The sequence below is a fragment of the Zonotrichia leucophrys genome, chromosome 9 (assembly GCF_028769735.1).
Source record: "Zonotrichia leucophrys gambelii isolate GWCS_2022_RI chromosome 9, RI_Zleu_2.0, whole genome shotgun sequence".
Classification (NCBI taxonomy): domain Eukaryota; kingdom Metazoa; phylum Chordata; class Aves; order Passeriformes; family Passerellidae; genus Zonotrichia; species Zonotrichia leucophrys.
The window spans coordinates 2,346,718-2,374,470 of NC_088179.1; the positions used below are offsets into that span (position 1 = coordinate 2,346,718).

Below are 27,753 nucleotides of genomic sequence, written 5' to 3' on the forward strand. Positions count from 1 at the left end.
TCTTTTGCTGCACTAACTTTGTAAGCTGACAATTTAAGAGAAAAGTCCCTAAAATACATATTTTCCTAAGTTTCAGCTGCAATTTCTAAACTTTGAAACATAACCAATACACGCACTTTAAATTTCAGTAGAGCTTTACCCTGTAACTGCATAGTTCATAATGATCTGTTTGTGTTTGTTTGAAAAGCAACATGAGAATTTTTGGAGGAGTTAATCCAAGCCAGGGTGAGAGGGACCATCTGCAGGCTGGCCATTCCCTCCTGGAGAGCCTTGTGCCCCTCTCCTCACATGCAGCTTGTTTCTTGGAGCCCTCCTACAGCACCAAGCTCTGGATCTCTCCTTTGGGCTTGGCTGGGCTTTGGCAGAAGCTCTTCAGAGCCTGGGGTTTGTTCTTGCTGTTTCAGCCTAGGCAAGGAGCTTTGGGGGGATTTGTTGCACCTCAGGAGCTCCACAAAACACCTGTAAAACTGGCACACAGAAAGAACAGCAGTCAGCAGGAGTTTAATTCAGCTCAGGTTTTATAAGCCAGGCTTTATCTCATGATATGGTATTAATAAAGTTCCTGGGATAGCTCTGGAACAGCATGGGTGTGACAATATTTTGTATTGGAGGTTGAAATGTTTTGTCAAATAAAACATATCTATTGAATGCAGGAAGCCCTTGATGCAAGGAATGATTGGCATCTGACTCCATGATTCAGAATGCTGAACAATTGCTTTATTAAGCTATACTACATTACATTAATGCTATATTATAACTATACTAAAGAGATGCTATACTATACAAAAGAGACTAAAGAAAAAACTGTGACTGAGACAGCCTGGACACAGCTTTGAGCTGTCACAGAAAACTTTCATGAAAAACCCTTTCCTTAGGATTTTTCCTCCTGAGAAGCTGACAGGCCTCAGGAACAAAATGTAAACAATGGTTATCTGCTGCTGTGGAATGCAACAGGTGCATCTGGGATTGGTCTCATGTGGTTGTTGCTAATTAATGGCCAATCACAGTCAGCTGGCTCAGACTCTCTTGTCCAAGACACAAGCCTTTGTTATCATCCCTTTCTTTTCTATTCCTAGCTAGACTTCTGAGGAAATCCTTTCTTCTATTCTTTTAGTATAGTTTTAATGTAATATATATCATAAAATAATAAATCAGCCTTCTGAAACATAGAGTCAGATCCTCATCTCTTCCCCAGTCCAAGAACCCCTGTGAACGCGGTCACATTGAGCCAACTGGCCAAGGAAACAAAACAATCCTCAGCAGAACCCAATTGACAAATCCCTTCAGGTGAACAATCTCCATAACACACTCCACATGTGCAACAACAACAGGAGCAGAGAATAAAGGTAGGAATTGTTTTCTCTTCTTCTCTCTGTGTTTCTCTAGGAAAATCCTGGGAGAGAGAATTGTGTGTGTCTCTCTCCAGAGAATGTGAATGTCACACATGTCCTTGAGCTCAGCAGAGCAGCACAGAGGGGAGAGAGCCTTGAACAAAGTTCTGGGACAGGTCACAGGCCTCCAGCAGCTGTCCTGTGTTTTATTGATCACAGATATTACTGACTTGGTGGCAAGGCAGAGAATAGAAGGGACTAAAACTTCTCCTTGTAGGATCTGTCACCTGCTGCAAACCCTGCTGTGCACAGGGATTTTGGGGAGCTGAGAGTCACTCCTGCTGCCTCCATCAGGGTATGGATACATCCCATTGCTCAGTGTGTGGAGTGGATTGAATTAATTGAGTTACCAATCAAACTGCTGGCTGCTTTGGTTTGGGTCTGACCAGGGAAAAGATGAGATGTTTAAGCTCTCAGGAGGGCCTGGTTCAATATCCACAACTGGAGGGATTTTTTCAGTTGTATGGCAGAATATTCTGTGGATCTGAGAGCAGAGGGAATGTGCAAAGCATGAGGACAAGGAAACTGCCTGTAGCTGAAAAAATGGGGATTTTAGGTGGTGTGGATTGTGTGCATGGCCTCCTCAAGGCTGCAGGGTCAAAGGCTGGTAACTGATCTCTACACTCAAGAGTCCAAAACAACATTACTGGTAATTCTTTTACAACACAGCTTCTAGCAACAAGCTCTGACAACTCTTGTTATCAACAGCCAAGAGAAAAATCATGCTGGTTTTTCATCAGCAGCCTTGCTTGCTGGGGAAAGTGGCTTTTTCAAAGTTTTACACAATTTTTTCATCAGCTGAGGTTCCTTTTTTTCAATGAGAAACTGCATTTTCTCAGGATTAAAAACTTTGTAATAATCAGATTTTTTTCATCAGCCTCTCACCACAGCATTGGAATATTAAGCAGCTTCAAAACTCATGGGCAGTACATAGACATTTTCTATTTTTTGTTCCTCTCATGGTCAAGCTCACATGGCCCTTCCCAGGTACCTTTCTGCAGCTGTTTAATCCCCAGTGAATTCCTGTTTCACTGGAGAGTCTCCTCAATCTGCTTAACCTTCACCTGGTCCTTGCCTGGATGCATTTCCTGCATGTGAATGTTATTTTATCTGGCCTGATCTCAGATTTTATCCCGATTTCTGAGCATTGACCAGAGCAGGGTTGAAGCCTGGGCACAGAACTCTTTTAGGAATAGCCCAGAATCAGAGGGCAGAGTCAGCTGTGGGAGCTGTCAAGGCATCTCCTTCAGGTTCCCACAGCCTCAGGAATGCTGATGGTGTTGAATGTGGTTTTCTGGGTGACCTGAAACACCACAACAATTAATTAACACCTGAGCAACAGCTCCTGCTCTCCCATGCCTGGCACTCCTGGGTGGCTGCAGCATCTTCTGGCCTGAGGTTCCCTCCTGAGTGCAGGCAAACCCAAACTATTGACTTCTCATTCTGCACTGAGTATAGAACCCTGAGCACTGATTGCTGCTAAATACCAACTGAGCAATGCAAACCAAGTGGAATTTAAGAAAAATTTAAAAATCCACCATAAAACCCCCTCCACAAACAAAATGAAGCATGTGTGGAGCACCTGGAGTAAAAGTTTATGGTGAACTTCAGGAGTCTGACATGGACAAACCCAGTTTAATTTGTGTCTAGCTGCTGTTTGTGTCAGCAAGCTATTTAGTAAAAAGATTAATTTAGAATTGCCTGCAGAAGACTCCTGTGCACAGCCTGTGTTGTTTTGGAGGGCTCTTTGCACATGAACACGTTCAGATCAGTCTGGGGGCTCTGAGCTGCCTCTCGGGGGTGAGCAGGGCTGGGGGTGTTTGGGGTGAGGCAGAATTACCCTCTGTGTGCTGGGCTTTCCCTGGCAGGGGATGGCAGCAGCTCCCCAACACTGCAGGGGTTTCATCAGGGACCTTATTCAAGAGCTAAATTATGGAGGAGAAGGGAAAGAAGGGCTCCTATCCCAGGGAAGGTGTCAGGGAATTCTGCACCCCCTGGGCTGTTTGTGGCACTGAGTGGAGCTGGTGGATGCTGTGGGGATGATGGATGCTGTCATGGAAACTTTGACTCCCTGGCAATTTCTCACGTCACAGGAAAAACACCCACAGCTAATTCAAGCCAGACTTAAATCAATCTTTTACCATCATCATTTGTTTCTGAGAGAGAGCGAGCAATTTACTGTCTGTGCTTCCTAACAGCTTCCAAAAACCATTTCAAGTGGAGAATTTGCTGGACCCAGGGAAACAAATGATCCATCTGCGGTAATCCCAGCACTGCAGAGATCAGTGCAATGGGCTGGTGGACCTGGAGCTGCCCGAGGGATTGGAGGAGCTCTGATGCTCTCTGGTTTTCTCTGCAGATCTCTGCTCATCTTCAGTTTTATTGTCAGTCCCTGTGTCAGGGCCAGCCCAGCTCCTCTGGCACTGCAGATCCTCACCAGCTCCTGGAGGGGAGAGCAGGACAAGGCTGAAGGATTTCAGGGGAGTTAAAGAGTAAATCAGGAGTAAATCAGAGAGCTGATGATGTGAGGAGGAGGAGTTGCTGTGGGCAATGGGCTGGGCTGGGCTGGGTGTGGGACAGCAAGGGCTCACATCCTCACAACACTTCACATAGCTGAGTCACCTCAAACAATTTCTGGTGCTTCCACTCTTGCCAGAACATGGATTTCTTCTCTTTTTGGTGAACTGGGCAATGGAAAGGAAGGACCAAAGAATCATTTGCTATTTGCACATGTGGGGAGCTGCTTGTCCAACTGCCAAAAATGCAGATTTGTTGAATAGATTTGCTCCTTGGAGCCCTTTTTCCGAGCTTCCCTCTCATGGATCTGGGTGATGTCACTGATGCTCTCTTTATCTCCTGTGGTTATTAATTGTTGTGGTGTTGCAGGTTCCAGGATGAGGTGAGAGATGAGAATTGACTCCAAGTTCTCAGAAGACTGAGATTATATTAATTATATTATATTATATTATATTATATTATATTATATTATATTATATTATATTATATTATATTATTTATTATGATATTACTAATAATATATATTATATATATAAAGATGAATAAAATTATAAAAGAGAAGAACATCAGAAGGTTAGACAAGAACAAATAATAAAAACCCATGACTGACCAGAGTCCTGACACAGATGGACTGGGATTGGCCATTAATTAAAAACAATTCACATGGAACCAATCAAAGATGCACCTGTTGGTGAGCAATTTCCATACCACATCCCAAGCAATCAGATAATATTGTTTATATTTCTTTTCTGAGGCTTCTCAGGAGAAAATCCTGGTGAAGGTTTTTTATAAAACATGGCAGTGCCAATCTCCCCTCGCTATTTTGTCCCTCCTTGTACAGATGGAATCTGGAGGGAAGGGAAGGGAAGGGAAGGGAAGGGAAGGGAAGGGAAGGGAAGGGAAGGGAAGGGAAGGGAAGGGAAGGGAAGGGAAGGGAAGGGAAGGGAAGCATTTCACTGACCTGTTTGTTCAGGAACACGTAGATGATGGGGTTGTAGACAGTGCTGCTCTTGGCAAGGATGGCTGGGACGATGCTGGCTGCCGGGCTGATGAGGCCAGGCTGCCCGAAGGTGGCCAGCAGTGCCACAGCCGCGTAGGGCAGCCAGCAGAGGAGGAAGCACAGCACCATCACCATCACCATGAGCAGGACGCGCTGCTCCCGGCCCCGGCCCGGCCCCCGGGGCAGGCTGCTCACCTGGGACAGAGTACAGCCAGGGTCACCCTGCTGGCACGGGCACGGGGAGGGTGCTGCTGTGTCCATTGGGTATCGCACAAACAGGGCAGCACTGCTGGGGAACCTTCCTCGAGCTTTACTGCAGCATCAGCCTCGGGACGTGGCTGAGACGAGGGGAGGATGGCAAAGCTCAGGTACAGCCAGCAGCAGCCAAAGGTGGCTTTGATACAGAGCATCTTAAAAGCTTTCTAGCCAATGGCCCATTGCTAAAGCTACAGACACTTCTTCTAGCTAATTACTAAAAGCACATGTACACCTGCTTTACACAATGTTTGCTTGTCTTTCTATTAACAATATAAAATACAACATTATTAAGCTTAAAACCTTCTACCGTCTTGCTAAGCACATTTTCCTGCAGTCTTAAGGTCCATCTTAGCAAAGCCTAAGATCTTAGCTAAGCCTAAGACTCAAGCTACTGTTTTATATCCTTGCTTGCCGTACCATTGCAACTTTTTCTACCTCCAGACTTTGCAGCTACAGCTGATTCTAAGTTCCTCTGCTGTTTCTAAGGTTTTCTTTCCCCTTTTTTTTTTCTGAAAATCTTCTTACCCTTACTATTTCCCACACCTGGGAGCTCCTAGGGTGGCTGCACTAAGGGCAGGGGTGGGGTGGTGAGTGCTGAGTGTGTCCCTGACAGCTGGGCTGTGATGCCTTTTGGGGCTACCTAAAAACAGAGGCCAAACAGAATTAACACAATAAAAAGCAGTTCTGTTTATTGAAGGGCCTTCAGGTACATTTAGGGCAGACAAAGCCCCCCAGGGTTACATCCAAAATGGACCATGGCTCACAGGTTTGCACACTTGTATAAGTTTGGGCCATTTGCATATTGGGGGTTAATCTTCAATTCCAGCTTCAGGTAATGAAGCCATGTACCCCAGGTTTGCTCCCCCCAACTCACTTTTGTTTCCATCTCTCAGGCCTGAGGCAGTGAGGTGTCCTTGATTGCCAGGCCTGGAGAGGAATTGTTGTGTCTGCCCAAAATGGGAAAGCAGCAGCTCACACTGTGTGTGGAGTTTAGAATCACAGAATCACAGAATAATGAGGTTGGAAGAGACCTCTAAGATCAGTGAGTCCAACCTATGCCCCAACACCTCAACCAGACTATAGCACCCAGTGCCATGGCCAGCCTTTTTTTAAACACATCCAGAGATGGTGATTCCACCACCTCCCTGGGAAGAGCATAAAGAGTTATACACTAAAGAACTGCAGGATTACAAATACATGAAGAACACACAAGCTGAAATCCCAAGGCATCAGCAGGACCAGCACAAGTGCTCAGCACCTACCACAGCCCCCTCCAGCTCACTGCAAGCCCCGGATTTTAACGGGAGTGCCCTGGGCAGAAGGCAAGGAGGGGAATGAGCCTGGTGTGAGCAGAGGCAGCAGCTCCCACAGCCTGTGCCCAGTCCTGCAGGATGGATGTGCTTGCACCCACAGCACTGGGACTGAGGGAATCCCTTCCCTGGACCCATGGCAGGAGGCAGCACCTGAATTAAAGTGATTTACAGCAGGCTCCTCCTCTGGGCTTGGGGCTCACAAACCTGAGAGTAAATCCCACTGCATGAAACTGTGCTGGCCTGCTTTGCTGTTGTCTGTGTGCTTGGAAAACCAGAGCTTTCTGTGGCTGCTGTGTCATGCCTGTGCTCAGAAGTGCTGCAGTAAGCACAGGGAACTCATTATTACAAGCAGTTTTATGGGGAATCCCTCAGGATGTATTTGAGTGTTGGAAGTCACCTTGAGACTAATTAAAATACCCAACCAAAACTGTTCAAAAACTAGAACATATCTGTAATTGCCTGCTGAGGGAACTCAAATATCAAGTACTTTATAAATATCTTGTTAATGTGCAAATGAAATATTTTATGACACTTGTCTGTGATTTAAAAGGAAAAAAAGTGGCATTTGCTGCTAGGCAAATAAAGTTGTTAATCAAAATATTTCCATTAGCAAGAAGTGAATGTTTCACTCAGAGCCACCCACAGGCATCAGTAGCTCAGATTCATTCACAGCCATCTCAGACAAAGCTCACATTTATCTTCTTCCATTGTATCTCATGCAGCTGATACGAATTTTGCACTCCACATTTCATTGGTGTGGATTTCTTGAGAGTCTGTCATGCCTTGGTATAAAACTTCACCCAGGCTGTGTGATGAAGTCCAGACAGCTGGACTGGGGTGGGAGCAGGGCTGCAGACCAGACAGGGGCTGAATTTCCATATTGTGTGCTTGGTTTGGTTTGTGAGTCTCCTGAGGAGAGGCACTGCAAGGCATCAGCACCAGCTGCCAGGGCTCTGCATCCCCACACCAATCCCAGCTCTCTATCCCCACACAAATCCCATCTCTGCATCCCCACACCAATCCCAGCTCTCTATCCCCACACCAGTCCCATCCCTGCATCCCCACACCAATCCCATCTCTGCATCCCCACACAAATCCCAGATCCTCTGAGCCCCCCTGAGCCCTCCTGTCCCCCCATGCCAGGAACACCTGAGGAGGAGGTGGGTGAGGCCTTGCCTGTGGAGCACCTCAAGGAAAGCCAAAAGCTCCCTTTGGTTCTACTGATTTCCATCAATTCCAGAAAAGGAAACCCAACCACCTCTTCCTTCAAATAAGGCCAGAGAGGACAAATGTTTTACTGGTGTGTTCTAGCTGGACAGCAGTTTCATGTTGGGACTCAGGTGTTTATTATTTCTTATCAGCAAAACAGTCTCACTGCTGTGAGTTCAGCAGCTTTGCATTAGAAGGCACAAAATGGCCAACAAGCTCTTGGTACAAGGTCTCCTAAGACTAAACTATCCCATTAAGAGCTGACACCTGGATTATTTTCCCTTTTAACCCAATAACTGATCCCACAGAGCCCACAGTGCAGACTTTTCTGCCCAATCACAAAATGCCACCCAAACCCATGGAGAAGGAGGAAGAAGAAGCTGAAGAAGAAACCCAGGACAGCACCCTGTGCCCTCCATCTTGCTGCCATCCACAACACACTAAAAACCCCAAACCCTCAATTTCTCACCCAGTGATGCACCTGCACTGCTCTCTATAATCCATTTCACACTTTTGTGGGTTCCAGTCTGTCTTGAAGTGTGGGAAACTTTCTCCATGGATGAGGGTCACAGTCAGTGCTGCCCTGGGGGTCAGGGCACCTGTGTGCCCTGGGGTTGCACAAGAAATTTTAAATATCCTTTCACTTCTGTAACTCTCCTTGAAGCATTTTTTGCTTTTGACTGCAAGGCTTCCCTGGTCAGCCAAGGAAACCTGAGATATTCATATTGGGCAAACATGCAGAAAACTTCTGCAAAACCAAACCAAACCCATCAACCTTGAAGTGTTGCTGCCCCCCATCAGCAGATGGAGACTTGGCTTTACCCTGTGGCTCTGGGCTGTGCCTGGCACCAGATCACCCTCTGGAGGTGAGCAAAGCAAAGAGCTCTGCTAAAGTGATGCTGCTGAATGGTGCTGTGGGCTTCTAGTTTAATTTCGTCTTTTTTATTATCACTGCATTAATTAAAGGGGTGGGACTATTTTGGGGCTATGATTTACTGCTCAGATAAACATCAGTCTCAGAGGCTGTGAGTTTTTAGAGGAGCAAGCAGTCAGCCATAGCTCAAAGCAGTCACAAGTTCTTCATTACAAGGCAATATAGAACCTTCTGATCCAATGGACAGTTGCCACTGGGTTTATTTTGCTTTTCTAACCTATCACCTTTACTCACTTCTACTGCACTGCAGATACTGTTATCCAATGGGCTATTATCACACATAACACACAAATGCTTCTATTGTAACATCTAAACTCTTAACTTGCTCTATACAACTACATTACTACACTATAAACCCTCCACCATTTTATCAATGCAGTTTCTCACTTACTGAAGGCATATTCTTCCTTACAATAGAAACATAAGTTTGTGATTTTTCTGCTTAATGTCTGTGTATTGTATTTTTACATCAATCCAGGCTTCTCCAAGGCTGCAGATCAAACCCTCCTGTGTGTGTGGAAGTTTCTGCCTTTCCATTTCCCACAGTCTCAATAACTTCCAGGAGAGCCAAGAGCACAAGTCTGGCCTGTGCCTGCCCTTGGTTCTGGCCCATGGAGGGTGGAATTCAGCCCAGGCTGCTCCTGGCTCAGCAGCAGCAGGAGTTCAGCACAGGGGAACCCTGGCTGTGCACTCTCCTCTGCTTCTGTCTTGGTCAAAAATCAAAACTTCAATCTGCTGTACAAGAAATGTGTTTTTAAAATCTCACTGTTTCTGTAGGGTTTGGTATAGAAAACAGCTGTGAAAAATGTGCTTTTATAGCCTTCATATTTTCTTCAGTGGAAATTGAGTCTCTGTTCCTTCTAAAATTATCTTTTCAGTTTCTTAAAATTAATTTTGCCTCTGTATCACAGCTTCAGTGTTGAATGTGTGTCCCAGTGTGAGCTGCCCAAGGTGGATCCATTGAGGAGATAATTTTAAAAAATCCCTACTTTATTCTTTAGCCCCATCCATCCTCTGTTCCAGGCCAGCCTTTTCAAGGCATCCCTGGGAGCTCTGCCAGGTCAGGCAGGACTTGGGATGATTCCAGATCTTGGGTTTCTTCCCAGGTTCCCCAGTTCCTGCCAGGGCAGGATGAACTCTGCTGCTTCAGGGATGCTGCTGAGGAGCCCAGGAGAAGTTCTTCATTCCACTTTGCTTATTTTGGCAAAGAGAAGGGAAAGATTTTGGTATAGGAAGGGAGAAATCCATGTTAGCAGGACTGGGGAGCTGCAAGCCCTGGCCCCATCTTGCTCTTACAGTTTTTTTCCTTTTGCTTCCCATGGCTGTTGATTTTTTACTGGCTGAGTTTCTTTGTGTTTTCTCCTGCAGAGAAGCACCTCAAGGTGGTGATTCAGCCTGCAGAAGTGATTAATTTGCCTTTTTTAAAATCTCACTGACCATAATTGGGATTGTACAGAGCCATCCTCCCAGTGCAGGAGCAGAAATGCTCACCAATGTTGTTTGTGTGGGGTGGCACGGACAGGAGCTGTGGGTGAGGGAATAATGCAGCAAACAATGAGGACAGGTTTAAACAGAGGTCACTGTGGGCACAGCACATCCCTGCCTGGGGCTGCTGACTGTGCACAAACAACAGAGTCAACACTTCACCAGGAAAGCAAAATCCGTGGTTTCAGCACTGGGGGTGGAAATTGCTCAGCCACATCCAGGCCTGGAGGGCACAGCTGAGCCACCTGGGGGCTCAGGCACAAAATCCCCCTGTGAGGAACCTTGGATCCACAGTTACATGAGAACCTCAGCTGAGGGCCTGACTGTGCTCTCTGCCTTTCTGTGAAACCACCACACTCTCTAGAGCCTGGAGAATTGACTGCAGCACTCATGGGAGTGAGAGGATGAGAAATGTCAGAATAAGGGAGATAAAGGGGAAAAAAACCTCAACCAAAGTGTGCATGTGCTGGCCTGAAGGTGCCTGATATTGGGGTGTCCTCGAGCCAGGTCTGATAAGCTCTTGGAGATCTATGTGACTGTGGTTGCAGGGGTCTGAGGATGAGGGAAGAAATGAGGATCTGACTCCATGTTTCAGAAGGCTTGATTTATTATTATTTTATGATATGTATTACATTAAAACTATACTAAAAGAATAGAAGAAAAAGTTCTCGTCAGAAGGCTGGCTAAGAACAGAAAAGAATGAATAAACAAAGGTTTCTGGCTCGGACAGAGAGAGAGCCAGCTCTGCCGTGATTGGCCATTAATTCCAAACATCCACATGAGACCAATCACAGATGCACCTGTTGCATTCCACAGCAGCAGATAACCATTGTTTACATTTTGTTCCTGAGGCCTCTCAGCTTCTCAGAAGGGAAAAATCCTAAGGAAAGGATTTTTAATGAAAAGATGTCTACAACAGATCTACAGCACAGCACACCTGAGGCATCTCAGCCACCTCAGATGGCTTAAAATCAGCAGGATGGCTTCTGTGGCAGTGTTGGAAACAAAAAAAGTTTTAATAAAAGGCAAAATAACAAAACTCTTTACAGAGAAAAACCAATCCAGGTGTAAGAGGCCCTCTTGCTCCTGGTAAAACACCTCACAAAAGCAATTATTTCCTTTTGTTATCTTCTTTTTCTAGTGAATTGCCCAGGTGGGACTTTTTGGCTCCTGTCCAATTAGCTATCCTTAAGTTTGAGGTGAAGTCCCCAGGGTCCTAAGAGATGTCTTTTTACCTAATTGAGGAGAGAAACTTTTGGGCTTTTTTCATTTTTAGGAGACAAAGGATAATTTTGTCACTCCATGAACATGAGGCACATTCCTACAGGTGCCAGCTGAGCCCTGTGGCCAAAGCCCAGAGACAGAAGGGGCAGCACAGGCAGCCCTGAGCATCTCAGGCAGCACTGCCTGCTCAAAGGGAGCCCAAGAGCTCTGAAACCAGACACAGAGAGCTCCTGGCTGGGGCTGTTTGAGCATGGACTGAGGAACCAGGCTGTAACCCAGTGGAGATGGGATTAAACTGCACAGCCTGGGCATTGCAGGTCAGCCTGGTTCCTTCTGAGGAGAATGTGAGAGCTCCTGGTGCCCCTGCCCACCAGCACATGCCCTGCTTCTAATAATTGATAAATGCAGGGAGCTGAATTGGATGCTTCAGGGGAAACCCTCAGCCCTTTGGGGCTGGGATTTGAGGATCTTTAAGGTCCCTTCCAACCCAACACAACCCATTCAATGATTATTGGGAATTTCCTTGAAGTTCTGGTTTAACAGTGCTGGTTTAACAATATTTCATGATCCGTCGTAATACTAATTATTAAAATACTAATTAGCATTTTAACTAATTAAACTAATACTTTAATTAGTTAAAATACTTATTTTAACTAATTAAAAACGAAAAAAAGTTTTGCTTGGACAAGAAATAAATGGCTGGCACTCCCATGAAGAAATGTTGCTAGAATTAGGGGTTTTTTGTTTTGGTGGGTTTTTTTGTTTGTTTTGGTTTTGGGGTTTTGTTTGTTTATTTTATTTTATTTTATTTTATTTTATTTTATTTTATTTTATTTTATTTTATTTTATTTTATTTTATTTTATTTTATTTCTAAGGAAGCTTTTTTTCTATCCCTGCTAACATTCAAACCTTTGAATTATGTTAAAAGTCTCTAAGCACAGTGATAAAAGCTAGAAACTCCTTATCTGCACTCACAGTGGAGCACTGCCTTTCTCACAGCCCCATCACTCAGTGCCTTGCCGTGAGGATGAGGGCGGGGAAAGCAAGTGCCAGCTCTGTTCCCTGTCTGGTTTAATGCTGTGTGAGAGAGGAGAGCTCTGCCCCTGACATGTGGGAATCCACAGAATCAGAAGGTTTGGGGAAAGCTCCAAAAGGCAGAGAGACAGCAGAACTGTGATTGGAGCTAAGCAGCAGCCGTGAGATTGGTCAGCAGAAAAATTATTTAAACTGTAGAAAAGCAAAGACAAATAGAACAATGGTCTGTGGATTAACGCTTGTCTGAATACCTCTCTAAGATACAGAAAGTTTATCTAGCAAGATATTAGGAAGGTTAAAGCTTAATAATGGAACTCTGTGCATTGTGCTTTAAGGCTCACAAGCAGGTATTGTATTTGAAATAAGCAAGCATTGTTTAACCAAAGGTACCTGTGCTTATAGTGGTTGGATGGAACTACTGACCATGTGCTTTTGCTTTGTGTGATTGGTAAAAAAACTTATAAAGTAAGTTGTAACATTAAGTTCTTGGTCTGCTGCCTGGGGATGTGAGCCGGTGGCATCTTCCCAATGTCAAAACCATGTAATGAGGCTGATACTGGAAAATCAAACAGCTCAAGGCACGTTCCCAGCAGTCCTGTCCTGTTCGTGGTTTGTACACAGACCCTGGCCAGTGACACTGACAGACCTGGGGCTGTACCCCAAAACAGAGATGGAACAGCCCTGAGCCAGCAGAGCAGCCTGCAGGACAGCACAGATGGGGCAGAGCAGAGCTGGGGACCCAAAGTGACACGAGGCCAAAAGCAGCTGCACTGCTGGTTTGTCACTGGGAGCTTCTGCTGCACAGTCTGGTAAACTGACATATCATCAGGCTAAGCTTCATCACTGATGGCAAAAACTAAATTCCTGTGTCTGAGTGAAAGAGAAACCTTTTGTGGTGCCCTATGTGCAAGAGCTGGGGGAGAATTTGCCTCTGAAAATCATCTTTTCTTTTCTTGGAAATGAAGGCTGTGGAAAATCTCCTGTGGTAAGTGAATCAACGAGATTGGTGTTGTGGAAATTTGGCCAAAAGCTCTTAAAGCTGGCTCTGAGAAAGGCAGGTGGTCTCAGGCTGGCAGGGGATCACAGAGCACATGCAGGGACCAGCCACTCCTGATGGCTCTCTGCTGTTCCAGCATTAACACAGAGCTCTGCCAGAGTTGCTGGGGAGGTGAGGAGAGAGAGAAGAAATCAATTTCCATCTGCTGGGCTGATGCCTTTCACCTCTGCAGCAGTAATTTTTCTCATTTCTGAGAGGGCTTGGGAAGTGCTGGAGGAGTCATTGAGTGCCCTGTGGGCTGCAAGGGAGGAGCTCTCTGGCTCACGTACTCTTTGAAGTGCTCACAGCATCCTCTCACACCCACCTCTGTCCTCTAAAGTGTGCACCTCATGATATAAGATCAAAATTTAAATTTCAATTCAGTCTCTCAGTTGCTGTTATAGATGTAGAGGGCTGTAAGGAGAGGTCTTGTAGTCACTAAAAGGGGTTAATGTTTAATTTCAAATGCCAGAATATTAGAATAATTCATCCTGGTTGTTGTTTTCAAAGGCAGGAGCACCAAGTGTGGGCACCATGCAGCACTGCTGGGTTCCAGGTGTGGCCTCATTCTTCCCAGTCCCTGTGTCTGAGGCTGGAAAATGCAAGATGTGACTGGGGTGTGCATTCTATCCCCATCTGTCAGAGCTGGGGCAGCTCTCTGCTGTCCATGGGGCAATTTTTTCTTTATCTCTCCCCCAGCCAACCCTCCCTCCAGGAGATCTCTGCTGTCCATGGCCACTGAGTGTCCCTGCAGGGCTGATCCAATCCCAGCATCCCATGGGGAGATGCTCCGCCCAGGGGAGGAGCCAAGCATTCCTCCCTGGATCCAATCTGAGCCTGGCACAGCACAGCAGCCTTTGCCCCCTGCATTGCCAGAGGAGCAGCTTTCTGCTGCCCTGCATGGCCAGAGGGAGCCCAGGCCCATCTGCAGCAGCCCTGGAGCTGCAGAGGAAAACTCCCCCCTTGTGCAGGATCCCTGCTGCAGCAGAGCCACAGCTGGCACTGCAGGAGGGCTGAGCCCCCATGGGATGGGGCTGGGACACCGCCTGGCACACAGGGGGGGACTGCTCTCACTCTGTGACTGTTGGTTTGTATTACTGCATTTTTATTTTATTTTTATTTTCTTCCCTAATAAAGAACTGTTATTCCTGCTCCCGTATCTTTGCCTGAGAGCCCCTTAATTTCAAAATTATAACAATTCAGAGGGAGGGGGTTTACATTTTCCATTTCAGGGCAGCCTCCTGCTTGTTCCAGATTGCAAGGCAAGATGGTTTCCATTACCATCTGTATGGCAAATTATCTTTTGTCAAGTGGGCAGTTTGCCTTATCTCTCTCTTTGAGTGACCACATTCACACCTCCCTGGGAGGGGACATTGCTGATAACAGCTATTGAATGTCACTGCATGGCTGATAAGAACTGCAGCATCCCATTGGGAGATGTGAGCCCAGAGGGAGGAGCCAAGCATTGCTACCCAGATATAATCCAGAGGTTTTGAGACACCAGCACGGCTTCTCCACTGGATTCCCCAGAGGAACAGCAGCTGCCTCTCCTTCCCCTGGATCTTCAGAGGAAGAATCCATCCTTCTCTACAGGATCCCTGCTCCAGCAGAACCACCCCTGACCCTGCAGGAGGGCTGAGCCACAATTGCAATGGGGCTGCCACTAACACCCTGACCCACAGGGTGTCAGGTTGGGTTCTGACTCTGTCAGTGTTGTTCCAGTGTACTGCATTGTTTATTTTATCCTTTTATTTTTTTCCTTTCCCTATTAAAGAACTGTTATTTCCTGCTCCCATATTTTTGTTTGAGACCCCCTTAATTTAAAACTTACAGCACTTCAGAGGGGTGGGGAGGGTTTACATTCTCCATTTCAGGGGAGGCTCCTGCCTTCCTTAGCAGATTCCTGTCCAAATCCAGGCACTCTGAGCTCCCTGTAACACAGCCAGGGAGCTTCCAGGCTGGGGGCTCCCTGTGCAGGGATGTCCTCTGGGGTTCTGGATCTGCACAGCCCATCCATCAGGGAGAATGGCTGCTACAAGATCTCAGCACCACTGATGCTCTCACTGGTTTGGTTCCCCTCCTCCTGCACCTTGCACTGATTCTTTAATTAGTAATGACTGGTGTAATGAGAACAGCTCCATCTCACTGAGGAGCTGTTCTCAGTTATTGTTGTCTGGGACACACAGCAGAGCACCAGGGAGAGCCAGGGGAGGGGGCAGTGGAGCTCAGCCTGCAGGGCAGGGCTGCTCCTGCTGTCCCTGCAGGCCCTGCCTCCCTCACTGCCTGTGCTTGGACACTTCCAAGGTTTGGAAGCACCTGAGGGAAAATACTGGTGCTACAGGAGGAAAGAATACCACAGCTGCCTAGTTTTCAACCAGAAAAGCCCTCAGCGTGCTCATAGGTGGGTGAGTGCTGTTGGACAGACAATACTGTGGCACACCCAGCGCGTTTACCCCCCACTTTCCGCAGCTTTCTGGACAAGCAGAGCCCCTGTTTGAGCAAATCCCCCAGGGAATCCCAGAATCCCAAAGGAGGGAAGGGTCTCCTGTTATTCCAGAGCAGCACTGGGCTCTGGCCCTCCTTGCACCTGTGCTTTGTATCCACATGATGCTTTGGGATTTTAGCTTTTAGAATTTTCATGTATCTGTAGCCCTGCAGTTCTTTAGTGTATAACTACAAACTCCACACACAGTGTCAGCTGCTGCTTTCCCATTTTGGGCAGACACAACAATTCCTCTCCAGGCCTGGCAATCAAGGACACCTCACTGCCTCAGGCCCCAGAGATGGAAACAAAAGTGAGTTGGGGGAGCAAACTTGGGGTACATGGCTTCATTACCTGAAGCTGGAATTGGAAGATTAACCCCCAAATAGACCAAAACTCATAAAAGTGTGAAACCTGTGAGCCATGGTCCATTTTTGGGTGTAGCCCCTGGGAGGCTTTGTCTGCCCTGAATGTACCTCAAGGCCCTTCCATAAACAGAACTGCTTTTTATTGCCTTAATTCTATCTGGCCTCTGGTTTTAGGTAGCCCCACAAGGCATCACAGGAAGGGTTCAGATTTTCCACTGCCCACAGAAGGAAGAGCCCTTCCTGCAGCTCTGAGCAGAGACAACCACGAGCATCCTGCATGGGCAGAGCTCCTGCTGCTGTCCAAGAGGGGAAATACAGAAACATCCCCACCTCATTTTCCCTGGGACTGAGCTCAGCTGCAGCCAGGAAACCAATTCTTGCTTTTCCTGAGTGTGGGTGGATTGACCCGAGGTGATTTCCCTCTTCCATCAGTGACCTGCATGGCCTCTGCAGCTCTCTGGGCTCAGCTCAAGACTGATTTTCTCTTCCCTGGTGGCTGAGGTGTTGCAGCTGTCAGGATTCCTGCCTTTGGGAATGTGTGTGTCTCACATGGCCAGTTCAGCCTCAGGTTATGGTGGCTAGTCAGGCTATGAGGTTTCTACTCAGGTTATGAGTAGAACAGCTGCCCATTTTTTTTAAAGGTTGCAGAGTTCCCAGGTTGGGCCAGTTGCTGCCAGGGTGGGGTTCTAACTGTTTGTTATTGTAATCACCTGTCGTTTTCATTAACTACCTGTCATTGATGGTTAAGAATTCCCCCTTGTCCAGTGACACTGCTGCTTCCTGGAGGATGACACCCAGACAGTGAAGGGGAAAGGACATTGATTTGGCATGGAAACGACATCAGATCCAGCATGACACAGGAGGGACCCCTCACCAAACCTAGCCAAAAACCCCTAAAACAACGAGCCAACACAAAATTGATGAATCAAAGCAATGTCTAGAGGTGAGGAACAGAATCCAGTATCTGCCAAGACCCTTTCTACTGCTCACCCTAACTTAAAGATGTCGGCTAGACAGAGGAACTCAAATGTTGAACCAGAAATAAAGGCAATCTTCTGATGCTCTCCTGAGGATGGACTTCCCAGCTCTGCCCACAGGCCAGTGGACACAGCTGCACTCTTCCTCCTCTTCCTCCTCCTCCGAGTCACTCCTGGGAGCAGTGGTGATGTGAGCACAGACCCATCGGTGCTCCCCACCCGAGCTGATCACTTTTAATAAAGGCATTACAAAGGAGAAAGGTCTCCTGCCCTGTTTGTTTCAGGCTGTGCAGAGGGATGCTGGAGGAGCAGTGTGATCACCCTTTCCCCTTCCTGCCAGGAAAGGAATTGCTGAACACAGAGTTGTTCTCCCCCAGTTTCTCCTGCCCGTGCTGGCCCAAGCTGTTTCCTGCATTGGAAACTGCTGCACTTGCTAATTGACATAGGGAAATGAACATGGAACACATCAAAGGCCTCCTTGCTGGGCTTTTTTTTCTTTTCCATAACACACAAGGAACCAAGGGGGCAGAGGGCTGGTGGGAACCACGCCAAGGTGTTGGCTTTTCCTGCCCTGCCTGTGACTGCTGCTGCAGGCAGATTTACCCTGATGTGACTCAGCCCAGGGCAGGAGTCCGTGCAGAAATGCAGAATATTGAGCCTTGCACTGGTGTGCTTGGATGGATAATTTGAAGGCAGGCCCTCAGATTCATTTGTCAAGGAGATAATAGAAGAGTAGGCAGTCTGTGAATTAAAAGGAAAATCCCTGTGACAATGTTCACAGGGGTCCAAAGATGAGAGAAGAGACGAAGATCTGACTCTATGTTTCAGAAAGCTTGATTTATTATTTTATTATATATATTATATTAAAACTATACTGAAAGAATAGAAGAAAGGATTTCATCAGAAGCCTAGGTAAGAATAGAAAAAGAAAGAATGATAACAAAAGCTTGTGGCTTGGACTCTGTCTGAGCCAGCTCACTTTGATTAGCCAATAATTAGAAACAACTAACATGGACTAATCAAAGATCTACCTGTTCCATTCTACAGCAGCAGATAACACTTATTTACATTTTGTTCTTGAAGCCTCTCAGCTTCTCAAGAGGAAAAATCTTAAAAAAAAAGATTTTTCACAAAAGATGTCTGTGACAAATCCCATCGCACAGTGTAACACAGTGACACAAAGGCTGGGATTGATTTGATTTGCATTGTGACAAGTCATGTGAGAGGACTTGTCAATGACTCTGACTAGTGACTGTCTAACCCCTGAGCTCACAAAATGATTTATCTGTTTCCAGCAAGCATTTTTAAGGTTGTGCTTGCTGTTCCAAGAGCTGGGAGCAGGATGGTTGCCTGCTGCAGGATTCATGGATTGTGCCTGTGTGCTGCTTGCAGTGAGCTGGCGGCTCCCAGCTGAATCTGGGATGCTGATCCTGACCAGGTGCTTTGCACAAACAGATATTGAGATATTCACAAGACAGATGATGGACTTTGGACCTGGTTAGCATAAGAGATTTGATAACAGGAGATGTCTTTGGGGGTCCATGTGCAGTGGGGGGGCTGGGGGGCTTGCAGAAGTTACAGACACTACCAAGCTTCTCCAAGCAGCCAGGAGGCTTTGGGTGAGGAGGAATCCAGCCTCCCTGCACTGCCAGCTGCCTGTCCCACAGGGTTTGTGTGACCGTGTTCACAGGGGTCTGAGGATGAGGGGAGAGACGAAGGTCTGACTCCATGTTTCAGAAGGCTTGATTTATTATTTTATCATATATATTATATTAAAACTATACTAAAAGAATAGAAGAAAGGATTTCATCAGAAGGCTAGCTAAGAATAGAAAAAGAAAGAATGAATAACAAAGGCTTGTGTCTGGGACAGAGAATCTGAGCCAGCTGGCTGTGATTTGCCATTAATTAGAAAAAACCACATGAGACCAATCACAGATGCACCTGTTGCATTCCACAGCAGCAGATAACCATTGTTTACATTTTGTTCCTGAGGCCTTTCAGCTTCTCGGGAGGAAAAATCCTAAGGAAAGGATTTTCCATAAAAGATGTCTGTGGTAGGTTTGCCCTGGAACAGGTCACCCCACAGCCTCTGCCCCTGCCCTCTAAGGGCTCTGCAGAACAAGGAGCAGATTTGCTGTTCTGCTCCTCAGCTGGCTCAGCCTCCCAGGCTCTGCCTCACTTCTGTCATTTCCAACCCTTGATGGACTCTGTCATTGTCCTGCAGTGACCTGAGCTAGGGGATCACAGCTCCTCTGCTGGGCCATGGGTGCTGTGAGCTGCTCTGGAGCTGCACACTCAGCTCTGGAGCACAACCACACTCTCCAGGCCCTGCTGACAGAACCAAGGCCATCCTAAAGCAGCCCTGCTCTCTGCACATTGCTCCCTGCAGCAAACCCAGCTGGCAGATTTCTGTCTTTCAGGAATGGGACTGGACATGGGGGCACAGGCACCTGTTGGGGAAGATGAAACAGGAAAACCCTATAAATATGATTGCCTGGTAAAAGATGTTGAGAATATGGAAATTATAAGTGAGATTGAAATGAAAGCAAGCTTTGAGATACCTCATTACTGAACAACTGGAAAACAATGGTGTGGCTGGCTGAAGGTAATCCTCTTTTGATGGAACAACACCCTCTGCTTGCAGACAGGCCCAAGGGTCAGAGCAGACCCTACAGCTTGGCAAAAGGGGCCCAAAGAGGAGTTTTTAGGGTTTAAAATGTAGCACAGTGTGGTACTGTAGTGGTTCTTATAGGCTGTATGTAAATGCTGTAGGAATTGTATATTGTACTAGATTGGTGAGTGAGAATCAGAATATTCAACACAACAGAAGAAGATTTATGGTATTGTAACGGGAACTTCGCTCTCTTAGCTCTTGCCTCTTAGCTCTTACTTTTCTATGCTCTTACCCCTTTTACTCTCTTACCCTCTCATCCTCTCTACCCCTCTCCTCTCTGAGTCCTGCTCTGAGCTGTGTTTGGCAGCTCCCAGCAGGGCCCTGCACCCAGGCCCTTTGCAATGAACCCCAAATCCCAGCAGGGCCCTGCACCCAGGCCCTTTGCAATGAACCCCAAATCCCAGCAGGGCCCTGCACCCAGGCCCTTTGCAATAAACCCCAAATCCCAGCAGGGCCCTGCACCCAGGCCCTTTGCAATAAACCTCAAATTCCATGACCTGGCTTCAGAGATCTCTGCTCTCCGTCTGTCCCCACTGTGCTACCCCCATCAATCCTACAGGCACTCGCTGTCATCCCTGGACATGGGGGCACAGGCATCCCCTGGCATCCCTGGGGCACTGTGCTGAAGCCAGGGAAGCTGAGATGGACCCCTTGACCCAGCTGAGTGCCAGGGCACACCTGCATGGTGCCCCTGCTCCCCCAAGAAAGCTGCAGCCCCCTCCTGGCTTCTGCCTGGGCCCAGCAGAGCTGTGAAATCTGCATCAAAGCACAAAAACTTCTCAGAAAATAAAACATTAAAACTAAAGCTCAATGGGATTGGAAACCTAGATAGCCCTCATTTTCTAGAGGTTGTTTTCAGAATTCAGATTCATGGTTGGCAGTGTGCTGTGATCCTCCCAGCTCCTGTGCTGTTCATTTTAAACTACTCAGAGCAATCCCTTCTCTCTGGCCATTTCCTGCAGCCTCAAACAAGGCATGGGAGGAAAAGCAGAGCTGCTCTTAGAGGTGAAAATTCTCTTCAAATTTAAGGAATCTGTGACCTTGAAGCAATACAATAGGAGTGGGAGCCTGGACTGATCTCCCAGAGTTTAAGCCTCCCTGCAAATCTCCCGTGGTGACAATCAGGTCAGAAATCAGAGCATGAAAATACAAATGTCAAGCGAAAGGATACAATTTTTCATGCCTGGCTGAAACCAAGCACCCTGATCTCCCAGCACAGTTTTACTCCTGTAAGTGGTGCAGATAATCTCACTTACAGCAGATATCCATGGCAGGAGCTGAAGGCACCATTAAAGGCTTACACAGTGCTGCCTGTAATTTAAATCCACTAAAAGCACAAATGTCTGTTGTTCAATTCCTTAAATATTAAGCTGCCATGTGAAGCTTATTTTTATTTTTTTTTTCTCTCTCTCTCTCTCTCACACACATGAGGGATTTTGCTGCTTCTGCACCTTGCTGCCCTGGGGATGCTGGGCAGCAGCCTGGGTCAGGAATTGCAGGGATGGCACAGGGCATGGGAGGCAGCAGGGAGGCTCTGCCCCTCCCCTGCCCTCCCTCCTGCCTTCCCAAAGGAGCCCAGGTGCACCCACAGCACTAACCAGTTCTGACTGTCCCTCTTTGTAAAAATCCCCCTTCCTGAAAGGATCATTTCGATCCAGACTGAACAATTTTCATTTTATTTTCCCTTGTTTGGGGGTTTCTGCAGGACCAGGGTGTGACAGTGTTCACAGGGGTTTTCAGGTGAGGGAAGAGATGAGTATCTGACTCCATGTTTCAGAAGGCTTGATTTATTATTTTATGATATATATATATTACATTGTAACTATAGTAAAAAGAATAGAAGGAAAAGTTTCATCTCAGAAGGCTAGCTAAGAATAGAATAGAAAGTAATGAATAATAAAGGTTTGTGCCTCGAACAGAGAGTCCAAGCTAACTGAGCTGTGATGACCATTAATTATAAACATCTAAGATGGGCCAATCCCAGATGCACCTGTTGCATTCCACAGCAGCAGATAACCATTGTTTACATTTTGTTCCTGAGGCCTGTCAGCTTCTCAGGAAGAAAAATCCTAAGAAAAGGATTTTTAATGAAAAGATGCCTGCAACACCAGGGAGCACAGGAAAGACAGCTCCCGACCTTTAGAGCTGTCACCTGTGTGACAGGGAGGGTGACAGCCCGTGCCACCACCCTGTCCCTTTTCCAAGCCACTCTGGTCCCTTCACTGCAGAGCTCCCACTGCTCCCTGCAGTCACCAGGGCTCTGCTGCTGCATCTCCCCTGCCCCATGGCCACAGCTGTCCACTCTCCTGAGCCCAAATACAACATTTCATGTGATGGCTGCATCAGTGGGAAGGGTATTTATGTAAAACCTTCCCCCTGCAGTGCTGCTGCAGCATAAATAAATGTTCTGTTGGCCCTGGAGAGGGCAGTCCCAGCTCTAGGGTCACTCTGACACATCAGACAGCACAACCTTCACAGCAAAGCAGGTTTGCTTGCTGTTTCTTGCCCTTGGAGGAACTCTGGAGAGGAAAAGACCTGCTCCAGCCCCAGCTGCTTGTAACAAGCAGCACCTCTAAAATGGGATTTTTAGCCTTAAAAGATGGAAAACTACTGAAGTGCTGTGAAACCCAGCCTTTGCCTGTGCTCCATGGTGGTGCAGGAGCAGCAGCTGCCCCCAGCACAGGGTGACCAGAGGGGACTGAGCTGGCTTTTGTGGGGAATGAAGGATTTGTAACAAAACAATGGGGTGGGGGTTAATTGAGGATTAATTTAAACATCTCCACTGAATTTAATTTGCTTCTGCCCAAAGTCCCTGAGCAATAATTAGCTTAAATTAAAGTTCACATCTGCAAATGTGGCTCGCAGAGTGATCTTTATCTAAATCCCTCTTTGCTCACTGCACGAGGTGAGGCCAAGCCAGCTCTGGGAGCACTGATGGAGCTGGGGCCAGCCTGGGGTGGCTCTCAGGGTGCAGTGTGGAGGTGTTTGGGGGTGAATAATCCTTTGTGCTGGGACAGTCCTTGCCTGTCCTGGCTCCCCAAGGGGGCTCTCCAATCTCTCCCAGCCTCTCCATGCCATGAGCAACCAGGGCTGGTCCAACACTCCTGGCTAAATGCAGATTTCTTCACATAGGAGGGAAAATCTCTGCACTGGTACTTCCAGCTGCCTCACAGTGCTGCCCTGATGGTGTTTGGTACCAAATGATCCAGTGAGGTAGCAAAATTTAGAGCTGCTATTCCTTATCTTGGCAAAAAGCTGTTGGAACCCTGGTTACTGAGAATTTCAGACTTTCTGTGCTGCCAGGCTCTGACCCCCAGGAGAACACTGCATTGACCTGAGCCTGTGGAGAAAACTTCCAAAATGGAATGGCAGAGCTGGGATTGTGGGTGTGGAGTTTGAATAGAAGTGTGTAATATCACAGTGTGGAAAACTTAGAGTTTAAGGGTTTAGAATTTAGTAATATCTATAAAGCAAGATGGAGGTTTTAGGGAACACTAGGTTTTAGGGCCAAGGGTATTCCTTGGTTTTAGGGAACACTAGGATTTAGGGCCAAGGGTGATCCTTCTTCTTCACCTTCTCCATGGGTTTGGGTGGTTTTGTGTGATTGGATAAAAAAGTTCCCATTGTGGGCACAGGTGGTTGGTTATTGGGTTAAAAGTAAAAATAATTTAGGTGTCATTTCTTAATTGGACAGTTTATCCTTAAAAGGCATTGTAGAGAGAAAGATGGGGCTCCATTTTCAGTTGAGTGAAGTGCTTTAGAACTCAGGGTTTGTGAGACTGTGCCATAGATAAGAACTAACAGACATCTGAGTCCCAACAAGAAATTCCATCTCATGCATTTAATCCTGATCCTGGCAGAAAGAAGTTAAGACTCAACAATGGTCATTTATGGACTGGCTTTGCTTTGTGCCCAGGGTTATCTGCCTCATGCCATGGCTCTGCCTTACAGTTCAGATTTGTTAAGTTCCATCCTCCTGCTTTGCCTGATCCCACCAGCAGCTTGGTCATGTGTGACTCTTTTCTTAGCAGCCTTTTTGCAGGTTTTACTTTCCTGCTCTCCGAAGAGAAGCATTGAACTTCAGAGATCCCTGCTCCCACACTCTGCACTGACCATGCAGCTGCTGGAGCTGCTGATGATGCTCATCTCTCTCCACAGCATTCCTGCAGCATCGTAGCACCAATCTCATCAAGGTGGGTAGATCTTTCCTAGTTTTAATTAGGAGCAATTTGAAGTATCTAGAGTGCTCTGGCAAACTTCTATCATCTGTGATGCTGTCATAGGAACCTTTGATGCCTTAAGATTTTAGTTTTTAGATTTTTCAGATCCTGTACTGCATTAGTGCACAACTCCAAACTCCATACAGAGTGTGAATTACTGTCTTCACATTTTGGTCAGACAAAACAATCCCTCTGGGCCTGGAAATCAAGGACACCCCACAGCCTCAGGACCCAAAAGTACAAACAAAAGTGAATTGGGGGAGCAAAGTGGGGGTAAATGACTTCATTAGTGAAGCTGTAATTCAGGGATTAACCCCTGGTATGTAAATGGAACGAACTTATAATTGTCTGAAAAACTGGTGCCCATTGTCCAGCTTGGGTGTAGCCTCTGGGAGGCTGTGACTACCCAAGGTGTGGCTGTTGAAGGCCTTTAATAAATACCCACTTTATTCTCTGAATCTTGTCCAGCCTCTGTTCTAGGCAGCCCCTCCAAGGCATCAGCACCACCACTGACAGAGCACTCTGCGTGCCTGCAGCACTCTGAGCCACAGCTAAAATCAGAGATGAAAATGAATCCAAAGACTTTACCAAGCTCACAGGAGGCTCCTCTTCCAGCCCAGGGGCAGCACATTTGCCATGCCACACTTGGTGCTGCTAACACCTGAGTATGAACTTTCAGAGCCCTGGCAGGCTGGAGCCTGTCCCCAGGACAGCCCCGGGAGAGGCATTTCCATGGCTGGCAGCACATCTGGCAGCAGAGGAGTTCCAGAGGTGGAAAATGGGCATCATGGGCTTGGGGTGACACTCAAAAGGCAGCTGAGGAATCAACTTACCTGTCTGACAGCACAGAGCAGCTTCCCATAGGAATAGACAATGATGGCAAACGGGATCACGAGGCAGAAGATGAAAAGACAGATGATGTAGGAGGCGTTGTTGGCGTCCCTGGAATGCCAGTTCACAGAGCAGGTTATCCCTGCTCCTTCTGGCCCATAGCTGCTCCAGCCAAGCAGTGGGGGCACAGTCCAGAGCAGGGAGTATGTCCAGGACAGGATGATGGCTGCCCAGGCTTTCCTGTAGTTGGTGGTGTCAGGCTCTGCTGTCCTGGTCATGGTGCAGCAACGCTCGTACGAGAGCACGGCCAGGGAGATGAGGGAGATGATGCCTGTGCCAAACCAGAGCCTGGTATCAGCAAAAAATCAATGAGTGAAGGCTTTGCTCTGCCTCCCAAAACAATATTTCAAGCTTTGGATGAGCCTGAAGGCACTGGCTTTGGAAACAAGGTGGGCAAGGAGTGGGACTGAGGTGTCCCCTGAGGGTGAGAGGTGCTGAGAGCCTGGGCCCACTCACAGGAGCTGGGGGTGTTCAAACACATCCAGCCAAAGCAGTCAGTTATAAATGCTCATCAGTAATTAACCACACCTGTCTGAATGGATACCTCTGTGTGTGTGTGTGACCTGCAGTAAAACCCTGCCTTCTCCATCAGATCTGGTTCTTGCTGCGCCTGTAAAATTCAAGGTTAATACCTAGATTTGCCCAAAGTGTGGAGCTGATCTGTTGCTCCTCGGCCAGCTGTCAAGTGCAGCCTTCTGAGCCCTTCTTGGGGAAGTGCAGCCCCATGAGGATTTGATGCTGTGCATAATGCAGAGCTGTAGGTTAAAGCCATGTCCTGAAGCCCCCTGTGCCAGCAAGAGCCCCTCTCAGGGGGGCAGGCAGCTCCTGAGCCTTTGCAGAGACAGTGATGGGTCCCTGCAGTTGGGGTACTGCCAGCAGTCACCAAGGGGGCAATAAAACCACCAGCAGCAAATCAACGGCTTCTTTAGCATGCAGGAATGCTGGAGAGGAGGTCATTTCTAAAGCTGATATAAGAGTTTGCAGTTTCCCTCCATGCACACCTCCCAGGCTGCACCGTGGATCGGTACTGGCAGGTACCAAGGGGATGTTGCTGGATGCTGACACACTCCTGCTAAACTTTCCTTGCCAAGTAAAGCTCTTACATGCACAAATTTGGCTTTTTACCCTGTGTAACTTCATGAGGGAAAGAGATGGCAGCAAACAGCTGTTGCAAGTATCCCTTTAGAGTGCATAAGCAGTGTCTCCTAAGTGGCTGTGGGAAGGCTGGATGCCAGGCTAAGCTGCGTTCCTGGGGTGGTTCAGGTCTGTTCAGACAGCAGAGTGTTGCTCTGCTGGTAAATCCTCTCTCCATGGGAATGCTGGCTGGGGGAGAGCCCCATCTATGTGTGCAAGCGCCGGCAGAGCTTAGAGGTCTTTTCTGATCTAAACGAGGCTGATTCTATCCCCGCTTTCATCCTTTAAAGTTTGTATAGCTCTTCCTCAGCCGCTGTGGAGCCTCAATGAGGACTCACACCTAACGCTGCCTGGGCTTTTCCCAGCGAAACAACCAAAGCTGGGAATGTTTCCCCCAGCCCTGTGCTCCTGGCGTGCCCGGTGTCCCCTCCCCAGGCATAGCCCGAGCTCCATCGCGGCCCCGGACATGAACCCAGCGGCTGCACCCGCTGCGGGCTGGTCCTGCCCTCCCTGGCCCCCGGAGCTGCCGAGGGTGTCCCGTCCCCTCCCCAGAAATGCGAGGCTATTCCATTCTCCCCCGGAGCTGCCCAGGCTGTCCCGTTCTCTCCCCAGAACTGCGAGACTATTCCATCCTCTCCCCAGAGCTGCCGGGGCTGTCCCGTTCTCTCCCCGGAGCTGCCGAGGCTATCGCATCCCCTCCCCAGAAATGCGAGACTATTCCATTCTGCCCCGGAGCTGCCAAGGCTGTCCCCATTTCCTCCCCGGGGCCGTCCCGTCCCTGCCGGGGCTGTCCTGTCTCCTCCCCGGGCTATACCCATCCCGTTCCTCCCCGACCTGCTAGGGTGTTCCATCCCCTCCTTACAGCTGCAGAGCTGTGCCATCCCTGCTCGAAGCTGCCGGGCTGTCCCGTTCTCTCCCCGGAGCTGCCGAGGCTATCGCATCCCCTCCCCAGAAATGCGAGACTATTCCATTCTGCCCCGGAGCTGCCGGGACTGTCCTGTCCCCTCCCTGGAGCTATCCCATCCCATGTCCCTTCCCGTCCCTCCCGGGGCTATCCCGTCCCCTCCCCGGAGCTGCTGTCCCATCCCATCCCATCCCATCCCATCCCATCCCATCCCATCCCATCCCATCCCATCCCATCCCATCCCATCCGCGGAGCTACCCAGGCTACCCCATTCTCTCCCCGGAGCTGCCGGGGCTGTCCCATCCCCTCCCGGAGCTCTCCCGTCCCTCGCGGCGTTGCAGCCCCGCAGCCCGGTGGCACTCACCGCAGAGGGCGGTGGCGAAGCCGTGCCAGGCGCAGGCGGCCCCGGCAGCGGTGCTGTTGCTGTTGTTGCTGTCGCTGCTGCCCGCTGCCAGCCCGAGCGGGGTGCCCAGCGCGCAGCCCAGCAGGTCGCTGAGGGCCATGTTGAGCAGCAGCAGGTTGATGGGGGAGCGCAGCGCCGGGAAGCGCCAGAAGAGCAGCAGCACCAGCAGGTTGCTGCAGAAGCCCAGGCTGCCCACGGCGCCCAGGCACACGGCGGCCGCCAGCCTGCCCCCGGGGCCCAGGCAGGGCTCGGCCTCGGCCCGGCCATCCCCGCAGCCGGCTCCGGCCTCCCGCAT

The 27,753-nt window shown here is 48.2% G+C and overlaps 1 protein-coding gene across 1 annotated transcript; it reads right to left on the bottom strand.

The window, feature by feature from the left end:
- LOC135451819 (pinopsin-like) lies at positions 1 to 27,753 on the bottom strand. Its single transcript, XM_064721362.1, has 4 exons — positions 27,420 to 27,753; positions 24,960 to 25,288; positions 4,870 to 5,103; positions 1 to 467 (listed from the first exon to the last, which is right to left on the bottom strand). The coding sequence occupies exons 1-4, from the start codon at positions 27,751 to 27,753 to the stop codon at positions 285 to 287; spliced, it is 1,080 nt and encodes a 359-aa protein (XP_064577432.1). The 3' UTR covers positions 1 to 284.